This window comes from Schistocerca piceifrons, chromosome 5 (genome assembly GCF_021461385.2).
Source record: "Schistocerca piceifrons isolate TAMUIC-IGC-003096 chromosome 5, iqSchPice1.1, whole genome shotgun sequence".
Lineage (NCBI taxonomy): Eukaryota > Metazoa > Arthropoda > Insecta > Orthoptera > Acrididae > Schistocerca > Schistocerca piceifrons.
Window position 1 is genome coordinate 216,904,585 of NC_060142.1, and position 12,860 is coordinate 216,917,444.

At 41.0% G+C, this 12,860-nt stretch overlaps 1 protein-coding gene across 1 annotated transcript in view; it reads right to left on the reverse strand.

Moving 5' to 3' along the window:
- The window catches only part of LOC124798650 (cytoplasmic tRNA 2-thiolation protein 2-A), a 70,676-nt gene that overhangs the window by 22,938 nt on the left and 34,878 nt on the right, over positions 1–12,860 (reverse strand). Inside the window, exons 4-6 of the mRNA XM_047262149.1 lie at positions 12,376–12,625; positions 12,115–12,250; positions 868–999 (exon numbers count right to left, since the gene is read on the reverse strand). Of these exons, the coding sequence (XP_047118105.1) occupies positions 868–999; positions 12,115–12,250; positions 12,376–12,625 (518 nt within the window). The remainder of the gene's footprint in view (positions 1–867; positions 1,000–12,114; positions 12,251–12,375; positions 12,626–12,860) is intronic.

The following is a 12,860-nucleotide window of genomic DNA, read 5'->3' on the forward strand; positions in this document are numbered from 1 at the left end:
TTAACCACACCACAATTCCATTTCTCTTCGCGAATACTCTATATTGCACTTCTTTTCTTGACCCCTTCATTGTTACCTCCCCCCCCCCCCCCCCTCCCCACCTTCTTACTGTTTCCATGCTTGATCTGTGTTCTGTTTCTGAAGGGCTGTCTACTGGGTCCTCTTACTACTAAATTTGACGGGGGTGCGAGGGGGAGTTTCCCCTGTTAGTAAGTAGAACTGTCTACAAAATACATACACATCCAACATACATGTCCAAGTTCTGTATAAAATTTTTCACCAATTATACTGTGCTGTTCACTTTCTGTGATGCCTCTGAAGATAAATACTCCCATTAACCACTGCTCATTTTCATGCATGATTCTACATTTGCACACCAAACGGCTGAGCTGTGTATTGCCCCACTAGTAAGTATTCAACATTGTAAAAACCAATATTGTACTTATTTAGATATTTATTATACATGAACTGATGTGTGTGAGATCTGTACTTTCTGAAGACTAGAACAGACAATAACTCTGATAAGCAAACATTCTGATGCTACTTAATTTTAAAAATTCCATATTTTCCGTGGTACTGAAAATGAAAGATTATCAACGATGCAAACAAGATTGTATATTATACAACATGTCTATACTAACATGAGACAAGTTAGTTAATCAAATTTCATATTAAGATGGGACCCAAACAGATCACAAAAAATCAAAATTAATTCCAAATGGCACTTGGAGCAGCAATAACAGCTACTGGAAACAATATCCATTTGACATGTGAACTGAAGCTGAAACACGGATGAAAACAAATAAAAGTGTATCACTGTCTTAATTCCAAAACTGTTCCTCCAGCCCCCCCAATTTCAGTTCTTACCTTTGTAACAATTGATGGTATGTGAACTCCACTGACTTTGTTGAAAACATTGTAAAAGATAATTTCCTTCTTCATGAAATCACGCATGGGGCGAAGTATTAACAGATTGTTATCAGTATCATCGCAAAATCCCTAGATACAAAAAAACAAATTTATAAAAGAAATGTAAAAATTTTTCTTCCACACTAGCCTTTTAAGATATAAATTTATTAAAATAATATAATTAAAATTAATTATTTGAAAATGAGTGATGGTATAGGATGAAACCATATTCAAAAGATGAGAAGATGATTTAATGGCCACAAACATTAGAGTTCAAGTACCCAGAATATTTTCTACAGCTAACAGCACTGGTGTGTGTGTGTGTGTGTGTGTGTGTGTGTGTGTGTGTGTGTGTGTGTGTGTGTGCGGGCATGCCTTGTGCAGATAATTGTCTCAAAAAAATGTGGAGATGCTCATTAAAATAACAGCAACTTCTGAGGATGCAGACAGTATTTGAGACATATTTCTTTATCTTTTTCTTTTGGAAGACAGAGTCAATGCTGATTTCACCTGCCAACCATCACCGGTTGAGTCCAAGTTTGGTCACAGACTTTGAGAGCGTCAGTACTGAGTATTAGGAAGACAGTACTTAGCTTGTGTTCTGTGAGTAGTAATAGTGAACAGTAATTGCTTGTAGAAGGCACAAGCAGCACCTCAAATTAACATGTATTTACTTTGTGATTCTTGAGTTTCTCCCGGCGTATTTGATAATCAAAATATCCACGGGTGTATTGCCGGTCTACAGTGTCCAACGGGCACAATATTTCGGTGATCATACATGTCGCCATCATCAGGTGAACTGACGGACTGAGCTCCTGTGAACGTGCCAGCACGGAGATCCGTATGCTATGGCTGCTCAGAGGGAATTGGATTCGGTCGCGGCGGCGGCCGATTTAAATACCCTCTGCCCGCAGCGCACTCCCTCCGCTGTCCGCACCCCGTGCCACAGTCGAGCGTTGGAACAGATTGCGACAGCGTTTGAGATGACGTCAGTGTGATGGCTCTGTCTGCCGTGGTCACCACAACTATACGTTTGCTCAATTTACTCTTGATTAACCCAATCGCTGGTTCCCAAACCTTGCTAAGATTATAGCCACAGTCATGGTTTATGAGGTCGTCATTGGTGCGGACGGAGGGTATTTAAATCGGCCACCACCGCGACCGAACCCAGTTCCCCCTGAGCAGCCATAGTGTACGGATCTCCGTGCCAGCACGTTCACAGGAGCTCAGTCCGTCAGTTCACCTGGTGATGGCGACATGTACGATCACCGAAATATTGTGCCCGTTGGACACTGTAGACCGGCAGTACACCCGTGGATATTTCGATTATGTATTTACTTTGTTTCTAAACAGAAAGTATTTGAAAGTTTAGTGTACAGATCATTTCGGATTCCTCCTACCGGCCACTGCAACTTCTCTCCTCTCTTGTTTGTGTCGGTGCTGACTCCCACAGTAGCCAACACAACATCTAGTGATGAGAATTACAGAAACAATGCTGCCTTTGCTCTCTGTCACTCCGTCATAGCACACCACTAATATTTCTCCCTTTTCTTTCAGAGGTGCATTGCTACTAATTGTTCTTTCTTTTGCCTTGCATCTGCTTATAATTTGTTGCAGCACTCCTCTCAATAAAATTGCCTCTAAGACGCCTCTCCTACTCCATCTGCGCCTACGGCTCCAGTTGCTGCTGGCTTTGATCTAATGCAGTTAATTCAGTTTCAGAACTAACAAAAAGTCACTTTGATGACAGTCGAACAGCTCATTAACTCACAAACCACTGCTGCATCAACTCTGCCACAACAGGCAGCCCCATCCATGGACCACCTCTGTGCATTCCACCGTTCCGAGCTTCCGATGCATAACAAGAGGAATGGAATGAGTACTATGCTTAGTTCCATGCTCATTGTGCTACACATCAAGTGAAATTTGCTGTGAAACTTTCTTATTTCTTGTCAACGCCCAGCACAGGAGTTTACCACCTTGTTCAGGAGTTATTCCTGACTAGTAGACCAGAGTTGCTAGTTCTCGAAGATTTATTTTGTGCCCTCACTATATATTATGATGATCAAGTAGAGGTTGCTGCAGCTCATTATACATTCTTTTGATTGCGGAAAGAACCAGAGTACACATAATGCCAAAGAGTCCCTGAACCTCAAGGTTTGACACAACTGTGTCATTTTCAATGTAGCTGTTGACAGTACTGTAGTGACACAATGATCCATGATGCAATTACGTACAATATGCCAAACAGTAGTATTCATGAACAAATTCTCAAACATTCTAAACCTACTTTGAAAAAAAGTATTACACATTATTGAACATCAGCACTCGTGTGATAGTGCCTTAGAAAACTTTGAGGACGCTCCCATTTGCAGTGTAATGCAAAGTGACTGCGTGCAAGTAGGCCACAAAGCCACAGTGAGAGTAAACAAGTGTTAATGCACGTATCTGCTGTGAAATCATGTCCCCGTTGCTTTTCCATGCATAAAAGACAAAACTATACTTCGCAGAACGTGACTTGCTTTGCCAAGCCAAGTCATGTACAGTCTACAAGCTTGCAGCAGAAAACCAACTCCATCCACATTTGCTCTCGTAAGTGCAGAGTACCTTCTCACTCAGTGAATGTAGTTTTTTTCTGAACCTTCAACCAGTACTAGTAATTACCAAACTCAAGATGAGCCTTCACTCTGCCCAAGTGCTGTGCAACGACAATCAATCAAACTGTTTGTGAACTTCATCACTGCCAGACGCTTTGTGCGACTTCAGTTAGACACTGGCACTTCCGTTACATCACTTAATCGTGCCACTTATGAACAGTTAGGCTCACAACAGTTGACAAAATCTTGCATGCAACTTACTGCATATAATGGGCAGGACATTCCAGAGCTTCATACATGTAGTCTGCCTGTCACATTCCTGCCTCACACCAGAACAGTGACCTGTACAATTTTGCATTCGCAAGACTGAAAATATTTTTGGGTTACATTTTTTTGTCTTTGTATTCAGGACAATGTACTTTCCGTTTCTACTTGCAACCCAAAAGACAGTGTAACTTGATTGACTGAAGAGTTTCCTGATTTATATTCTGCAGGAATTGGCAGAACAAATAATTTTGTGCCACATGTTACACTAAAGGATAATGGCGCAACCTGTCCCTCAGGGCACTTAGAGATAAAGTTGCAAGTGAACTTAAAGACTGACAAGTCAATGGTGTTATTGCTCCTATCCAGACTGGTCAATGGGCTTCTCCCTTAGTAATCTTACTAAAGCCTTCTGGAAGGCTCTGAATGGCTCTGAGCACTATGGGACTTAACATCTATGGTCATCAGTCCCCTAGAACTTAGAACTACTTAAACTTAACTAACCTAAGGACATCACACAACACCCAGTCATCACGAGGCAGAGAAAATCCCTGACCCCGCTGGGAATCGAACCCGTGCGTGGGAAGCGAGAACGCTACCGCACGACCACGAGATGCGGACTTTCTGGAAGGCTTTGTCTTTGTATTGACTATAAATCCACTGTGAATCCACAAACAATAATTAATACTATCCATTGCCTCACCCTTAGGAATTAAGGAACAGGCTTGGTTCAGGCAGCTATTTTTCAAAAACTGACTTATGCGATGCATGTTTACAAATTCTGCTACATGAGGAGTCTCAGAAAGTGTTTGTGGTCAACACACATTTACTGTTGTTCAAATTTTTGCACTTACTCTTTGGCAGCACTTTCGCACCTGCCATAATCCAATGCTACTTAGAACAGCTTACTGCAAACGTTCCACTCTGTTCAGATTACTTGGATGATGTTGTGGTGTCAGGACATACACCGGAGGAATGTATCGGTAACCTCTGTACGCTGTTTCAAGTGCTACAAGTTGCAGGTTTGAAGTATCGCCTGGACAAATGTGCCTTTTTTCAGTCTGAACTTAGGCCATGTTCTTAATATCAAAGGTGTTCATCCCCTTGAAAAAACACCTGCTGGCTATCCAGGACCTCCCTGCCCCACAGAATGTGATGGAATTGCAGTCAGTTTGTGACTCCGTTACACACTTTGCACTGGAAGAATGTGCGTTTTGCTTGGACCAAAGACTGTCAGTATGCTTTCCAGAAACTTAACTTTGTTGAGTGAAAGATGCCTTGTTCATTTTGATCCCGCTTAAGCCTGTGGCTTTGACAGTGGATGCTTCTTTATACACAATGTGATCAAAAGTATCCGGACACCTGGCTGAAAATGACTTGCAAGTTTGCGGCGCCCTCCATCGGTAATGCTGGAATTCAATATGGTGCTGGCCCACCCTTAGCCTTGATGACAGCTTCCACTCCTGCAGGCATAAGTTCAGTCAGGTGCTGAAAGGTTTCTTGGGGAATGGCAGCCCATTCTTCAAGAAGTGCTGCACTGAGGAGAGGTATCGATGTCGGTCAGTGAGGCCTGGCACGAAGTCGGCGTTCCAAAACATCCCAAAGGTGTTCTATAGGATTCAGGTTAGGCCTCTGTGCAGGCCAATCGATTACAGGGACATTATTGTGTGTGAACACTCCACCACAGGCCGTGCATTATGAACAGGAGCTCGATTGCGTTGAAAGATGCACTCGACTTCCTCGAATTGCTCTTCAAGAGTGGGAAGCAAGAAGGTGCTTAAAACGTCAATGTAGGCGTTTTCTGAGATAGTGCCATGCAAAACAAGGGGTGCAAGCCCCCTACATGAAAAACAAGACCACATCATAACACCAGTCTCCAAATTTTAGTGCTGGCACTTCACACATTGGCAGATGGCATTCACCGGGCATTCGCCATACCAACACCCTGCCATCGGATCGCCACATTGTGTACTGTGATTCGTCACTCCACACAACATTTCCCCACTGTGCAACTGCCCAATGTTTACGCTCCTTACACCAAGTGAGGAGTCGTTTGGCATTTACTGGCGAGATGTGCGGCTTATAAGCAGAAGCTCAACCATGAAATCAAAGTTTTCTCACCTCCCGCCTAACTATCATAGTACTTGCAGTGGATCCTGATGCAGTCTGGAATTCCTGTGTGATGGTCTGGATAGATGTCTGCCTATTACATATTGCAACCCTCTTCAACTGTCAGCAGTCTCGGTCAGTCAACAGACGAGATTGGCCTGTACGCTTTTGTGCTGTATGTGTCCCTTAACGTTTCCACTTCACTTTCACATCGGAAACAGTGGACCTAGGGATTTTTAGGAGTATGGAACTCCCATGTACAGACTATGACAGAAGTGACAGCCAATCACCTGACCACGTTCAAAGTCCGTGAGTTCCGCGGAGCACCCCATTCTGCTCTTCCATTATGTCTAATGACTACTGAGGTTGCTGATATGGAGTACCTGGAAGTAGATGGCAGCACAATGCACCTAATATGAAAAACATATGTTTTGGGGAGTGTCCGGATACTTTTGATCACATAGCGTAAGGAATTAAAGGTGTGCTCTTGCACAGATTTGGTTCACAGGACAGGCCAATTGTTATTATCTATCGTGTGACAAAGTTTCAACATATCTGTTTGGTCCGAAGTTTTACCTAATGATGGACAATAAGCCACTTCAATACTTGTATCATCCATCCTAACATGTTCCGCTACACGTGGCTCAGAGGCTGCAATGTTGGGCTTTGTTACTGTCACAGTATCAGTAGAAAATATCGTACCAGCCCATGCCGAAGCATGCAAATCTTGATGTCCTTTCTTGCCTTACTGTTGGTCCTGGATCTGAGTTCGATGCTACTGCTGTTCTCATTGTCAGATCGATGTGCAGGACACTGAACTTCAGGGATTTCTCCTCTGTGCTATAGGAAAATTGCACAGGCCACAGAAGCAGACCCTGATTTGAACCTTTGTTGCACTACATCCATAATGCTTGGGCCTTGTTTAGTGAAAAACATTCAGAATTTTTATATGTGTTGATATTTTGCTCCTGGCACAGCCTCTTTGTCCAGCACAGTGTGATTTTATTGCAATATGACTATGAACAATAGCATGAGCTTATTTCTAAAGTGTTGCAAAAATGATGTGATTGCTCCACCAAGGGCACTAGGGAATTGTACGCACAAAAGAGTTGCTGTACCTCTTCCTTGCAACCTTCCGTTCCCAACCCCATGACAGTCCGTCACCAGCGGAGCTTCTACATAGTCAGTGCCACCACACGCTGCTCCAGATGCTGCACCCACCAAAGTGCACGGCACCTCACATGCTCTGCAAGTATCGCTTTGTGCCTAATGACTCTATTCTTTTCAGGGTTTTTTATTGCACCAGGCTCTGGAGGAGAGGAACGAGTCTTCAAAATTTGGGTGCTTGCACATACTTAATTTAAGGTCCTGCTGGGTTGCTGCATCACCATCAGAACCAGATTTGCACTTGTTGAGTACAAGATTCTTCTGCAGATTTTCTTTTACCAGATTTGCATCCTACTGGGATCTTGCAGCCGGCACAGCTGCCCCCAGGTGCCTCTTTGGCACCACCTGCAGAACCAATGGAACTGCACCCATCTCCTGCGGAACCAACGGAATTGCAACCATCGCCTTAGCCACTGCAGCATCTCAACTCCCCAGCACTCATCCTGGCACCTGCCATAGTCAACATTGCCATCACCGCCCTTTTTGTTTTTTGTCAGACTGGCTCACGAATACGGTGGGCATCTTTCCAGGGGTTTTCCAACCAACATTCCCCTCGGAGCACAGGACAGAAGTAAGTGCATGGCTGGGGGCTTGGCTTCAGTCCCTGCTGCGACTCCCACCTCCTCACGCCACCCAGCTTCCTGACTCCCCCCCCCCCTCCCAATTGTTGTAAGATGGCTCCCTATAAGACAACAGTGTGGCATTGGGGGGGGGGGGGGGGAGGGGGGCCTGCCTGCAGTCCTAAGGCATCGACTGCACATGGACCGGTGCAGCACTGCAAAATGGCACCAAGGAGGTGCTAACACGTGAGCCAATGGAAAGAGTGGGCAGCACCACACCTCGAGGAAGACAATGTTCAGGACCCTCTGTCTATGCTGCCCACCGCTGGTTGTGCCCCAGTTCAGTTGAACACTTTGAGAGCCTCACTAATGAGTGTTAGGAAGATGATACTTAGCTTGGGTTCTGCGAGCAGTAATAGTAATTGCTTGTAGGAGGCACAAGTAGCAGTTCAAGTTAAGTTCTATTTATTTCCTTTTTAGAAATAAAGTATTGTAATCATTTGAAAGTTTAATGTACAGATCATTTTGGATTCCTGTTACCGGCCATTGCAATTTCTCTCCTTCCATGTTTGTGCAGTGCTGACTCCCACCATAGTCGAAACAACAAAGACAAATTTGCATTAAAAAAGAACAACAGTATGTATTATTTGAAACGGGCAGCATTAATTAGGAAAATATAATAGAGCTGATAAAACCAAGAGAAAGAGGGATAGTTGTTTCTGATAAAAAGCTTACAAAATAAGAGTCTAAAGTTTTAGGAAAAAAAAGACAAAAAAAAACAAAACTAAAAAAGATATCAGTTCCAAGATCAAGTGAACACGAATAAAAGAAATATGTTACAAATTATTGTATTCGAGTAAAATAAAAAAAATTAGATGCTTTAGTGTAGGAAGTCCCAGGAAGAATAAAGAATAACATGAAAGAAAAGCTTGACTTAAAATGAAAGAAAAGAACACGTGTCAAAACTGACATAAAACTCAATAAATACCACATAAATACGACCTACTAAGCAGCATCAGCTGACTCATACAAAATTACAAAAGGTGTCAGAAACATTAGTCTCATTGAGAAAAGAGACGACAAGTTTGAAGGCAAAGGTCCTATTGCTTGTACTGAGCTGAGACTCAAGGAGAGACTGCACAACAGAATGAGATGTAAATCAATTATGTAATAAATTATTTTACTTGAAATACAGTCAATACTACAATTTTTAAATTAATCAAGTCATGCACAGGCATTTGCTTCATCACTTATGTCATTTATTACAAGCAGCATCTATTCTCCAGATGGCAATCACACATGATGTGCTTCCAGCAACTGCTGCAGTAGTATACAAACCCAATAATAATAAGTATCTAGTAGGTGACAACACCGTGGATGGTGGATACATGGAAAACAGATCAGATCAGATATAAACAAAATACATCATTTACGTCTAAAATTATTCAGTTATAATATCAAATAAAACCAGAAATATAATTGGTAGACAGAACAAATGGCAAGTTGAATTTTGGGAGAAAAGTGTGGGGGTGGGAGAAGACATACGGTTCAGGTAAATATGGAAAGCAACAGAGTGCGGTAAAAATGTAAATAGTAGATGAGACAAACAGAAGGTGTAAAGCATAAATGGGATAAATAAGTAACATACCATGAATAATAAGACAATGGCAATAATGATGCAAGGAATGACTACGGCTGCAGTGAAAAAAACAGGGAACAGAATGAAGGATACTAAAAGAAGTGCACAAAACAAATAAACATTAGTGGCGTTCAGTTGCAATCTGGAGAAACTGTGATGAACTGAACGAGAAAATCAAGAAGGCATGCAAAACACACAGACATAGGTTTGCCAAAATACACAACACAGCAGTACAAGTGCCATCAGCATGTCTTTAAACTGTCCATTTCTATAAGTAAGTTTTATCTGAGGAACTGGTAGTTAATGGCATGGAAAGTGGAGGAAGAAGAGGTCAGGAAATAACATGTTGTTGATGGTACACAATTAAAAGCATCCATAGCGAATGTGAACCCAGAAAAAATCATGCCCTAAGTTAAGTTACAAGACGCTTCCACAAAGAAGGCAAAGATAGGAGAAATACACAGTAATGTACAAAAAGAATAACAGAATTAAAAAGAACCACTAACAAGGAAAACTCTCAATTGCAATCCCCCTGAGATTTAGTGGTAAGAGGGCCCAGTGGACAGACTGTAAAAAACTGAACATAGATTAGGCATGAAAATAGGAAGAAGGTGTACTGGACTATGAAAAAAAGAGAAAAATAGAAACAGTGAACGGTCCAAGGAAAATAAGTGCAAAACAGAGCAGCCTTGAATATAAATCGCATTGTGGTTAAGTGGTTATGGTGTTGGACTGCTGTGTAGGTGAGCCATGTTCAAACCTCCCTCGGGCCAATTCTTCCCCCCCCCCCCCCCCCCCCAAATTTGTATCTGTGTTTCGGTATAATGTCTGTCTGCAACAGCAAAATGTAAGGTAGGGACTTTTAATGCCAGATGATTCTACTACTCTATCAGGCAGCTGAAAGCAAGTAACTTTCGAATGGGAACCACAAACTTTTGATGACAAAGCAACAAGTCAGACGAATCCTCCACCAGAAAACACGTCTGGTGTTTCATACATGGAATTAGTGACAGTATGTGTGTCATATGATAGGAATCTCTTATAAATGCACCTAACTTGTACAACTGGTAAGCAAGTGAGACATGCCACCTTACCAGATATAGGTGTTTGTATGAATGTGAATGTGATAACTCCCAAAGAAATGATGAAAACATAATAGTTTGTCACATAAGCTGCAATAAATGAAGGCAACAATTTCTGTGTGTTCTATCAAAACATATGTTTTTAACATTTTGAAGTTGTGCTCCATTTTGAAAGTCTTGAATTTTGAATTCTTTTGTTGTAACATAGTTCCCACACATTTGTTTGTTGTTTTCATTTCTGTGAGACGTGTATGTGGCATCTCGCCTGATCTCACTATTCATAGCATTTTCTTGTGACAGTAACATATTCTCACCAGGTGACTCATATTCTGTAACCAGTGTGAAACTGCCATACAGAAAAAGAACAAATATTTCAATGATTAGACAGACAGTTCACAATGTTGTGTGTGTGATATATTTCCCACAATATTGTGAACTGTCCATTCGGTCACTGAAATGTTTGTTCTCTTTCTGTAGTCTTGGCAGTTGCCATATTATACACTGGTTATAGAATGTGAGTCATGTAGTATACATGGCATGAGGGTGTTTTGCACACGGCTTGCCCATTTGGGAGTCCAACACCATGACCACTTACCCATGATGCCACTGCTCGTTCGGGCTGCTATTTATTACACTTCTTGTTCTTCGACCATTCACTGTTTCTATTTTGCTTGTATTTTTTTGTTTTACAGTTCAGTACATCTTCTCCCTATTTTCATGCCTGATTGGTGTTCAGTTTTTGACAGGCAATCCACTGGGCCCTATTACCACTAAATCTGAGGGGGCTGCATTGGGGAATTTCCCATGTAAGATATATGGAAGCTGATCTGGTGCAAGTATTCTAGGAATATGCAGCAGTGTTTTCATTAAAACTGTGGATTTATGCTGAAAGTAAGAGGCCATGTACCCTCCTTCAGTAAACATTACCCCATTTTCCTTGTGAAGAGAAATGCTGAAAAGTGAAAATATAACAAAGAAGTAATGAGAAGTTTGGAGCATTCAGGTAGCTGCTACAAGAGCCCATTGCATACAGGCAATAAAAAAAGGCAGATGACTACAAATCAAATGATTGACACTCTAGCAACAGAGAAAGAGAATCATATTATTCCAACAAGATCAGCCAGAAAATATGTAAAAGTTGTTCCATAAGTTTTTATGCAATGAACAACTTAACCTGCTGTAATTTCACAGTTACTGGCCAGTATGTTTCACATAGGAAACATTAGCGCATTATTCCATGATGTTTGATGTTAATCAGCTTAAGCATAGTCATTTGATTTTAATGGGTGTATTTTGGCAATCACGTAGCTGGTACAACATGCATTATAACACAAATGACTGAAATAGGTAACAAGCTACACAGATGATATTCTACGGAAGAACACACAAAATATTGCACACGTGTAAAATATGAGCATACAGTTAAAAAAAGGTGGAGGGGAATATTACAAGGACACAGATGTTATTTCTCTGAGTGGCATGACTATTGTGTAATTTGAAGGAAAGACACCACCATAATTGTGAATATAAACATTATTTTCAGATGAAATAACACACACAATGATATTTTCACTCTGCAGTGGAGGGTAAGGTATAATGAAAGTTTCTGACAGATAAAAACTCTGTTGTGGCAGACCAGACCTTAAAACATTTAACTTTTCTCTTTGTGTGCAACCTTAGATATATCCAGAGAGAGAGAGAGAGAGAGAGAGAGAGAGAGAGAGAGAGAGAATGGAATTTCATTTATCATTATTCAAAATCCATAATTAGTAGAATTGAGCACTTACAACATCAAGAGGTAAATGAACACCTCTCCCCAACGACACGTTGGTCAATAAAGTTGTGGCTAATCCTGTTGCAGTATCTGCAACGAATATTTTTGAGCAGTTCAGAGACTTTGCTGCTCTACGGAGTATCTTAAATCTGAAATAAAAGATCAAAATCCCATGATAATTATCAATTACAAACAAAGATATGCGTAATATTTGCAACACTTTAAAGGTGTAAGCATACAATAAGGTACATCTAATACAGCATTGCACAATTACCTTAAAATTTTCAAAAGCTCTTCTTTTGAAGTTAAACTTTTTACTTGATTGAACAACTTATGGAGTCTTTCTTCATTCTCAACAGAAAGTGGCATTTCTGTGCCAAGTTTACAGCAATTCAGTTCTTGAGTATTAAAAAATGCTTCCAAAGAAGTCATATATGTAGGTAACCTATATGTTTCCAAACTTCTGTTGATAGCATCAGATATATTTTTTCGTTCATCCTGTGACAGACCTAATATGCAGCCCTCTGTATGAACATTGAAACACAATTGTCTACATAATGTTCAAAACAATGTAAACTTTTTCACAACTTATTATTAGTCATAAAATTGTTGCTGTTTGTACACTAATATACTAAAAACCAAAACTATGTAATTCTTCCAGTAACAAAGAGAGAATATCCATCTACTATAACATCATGTAGCAGGATTCCTTACACTATGATGCTGAAATCTCCCCTGCTTATCTTTTGCAACAGATAA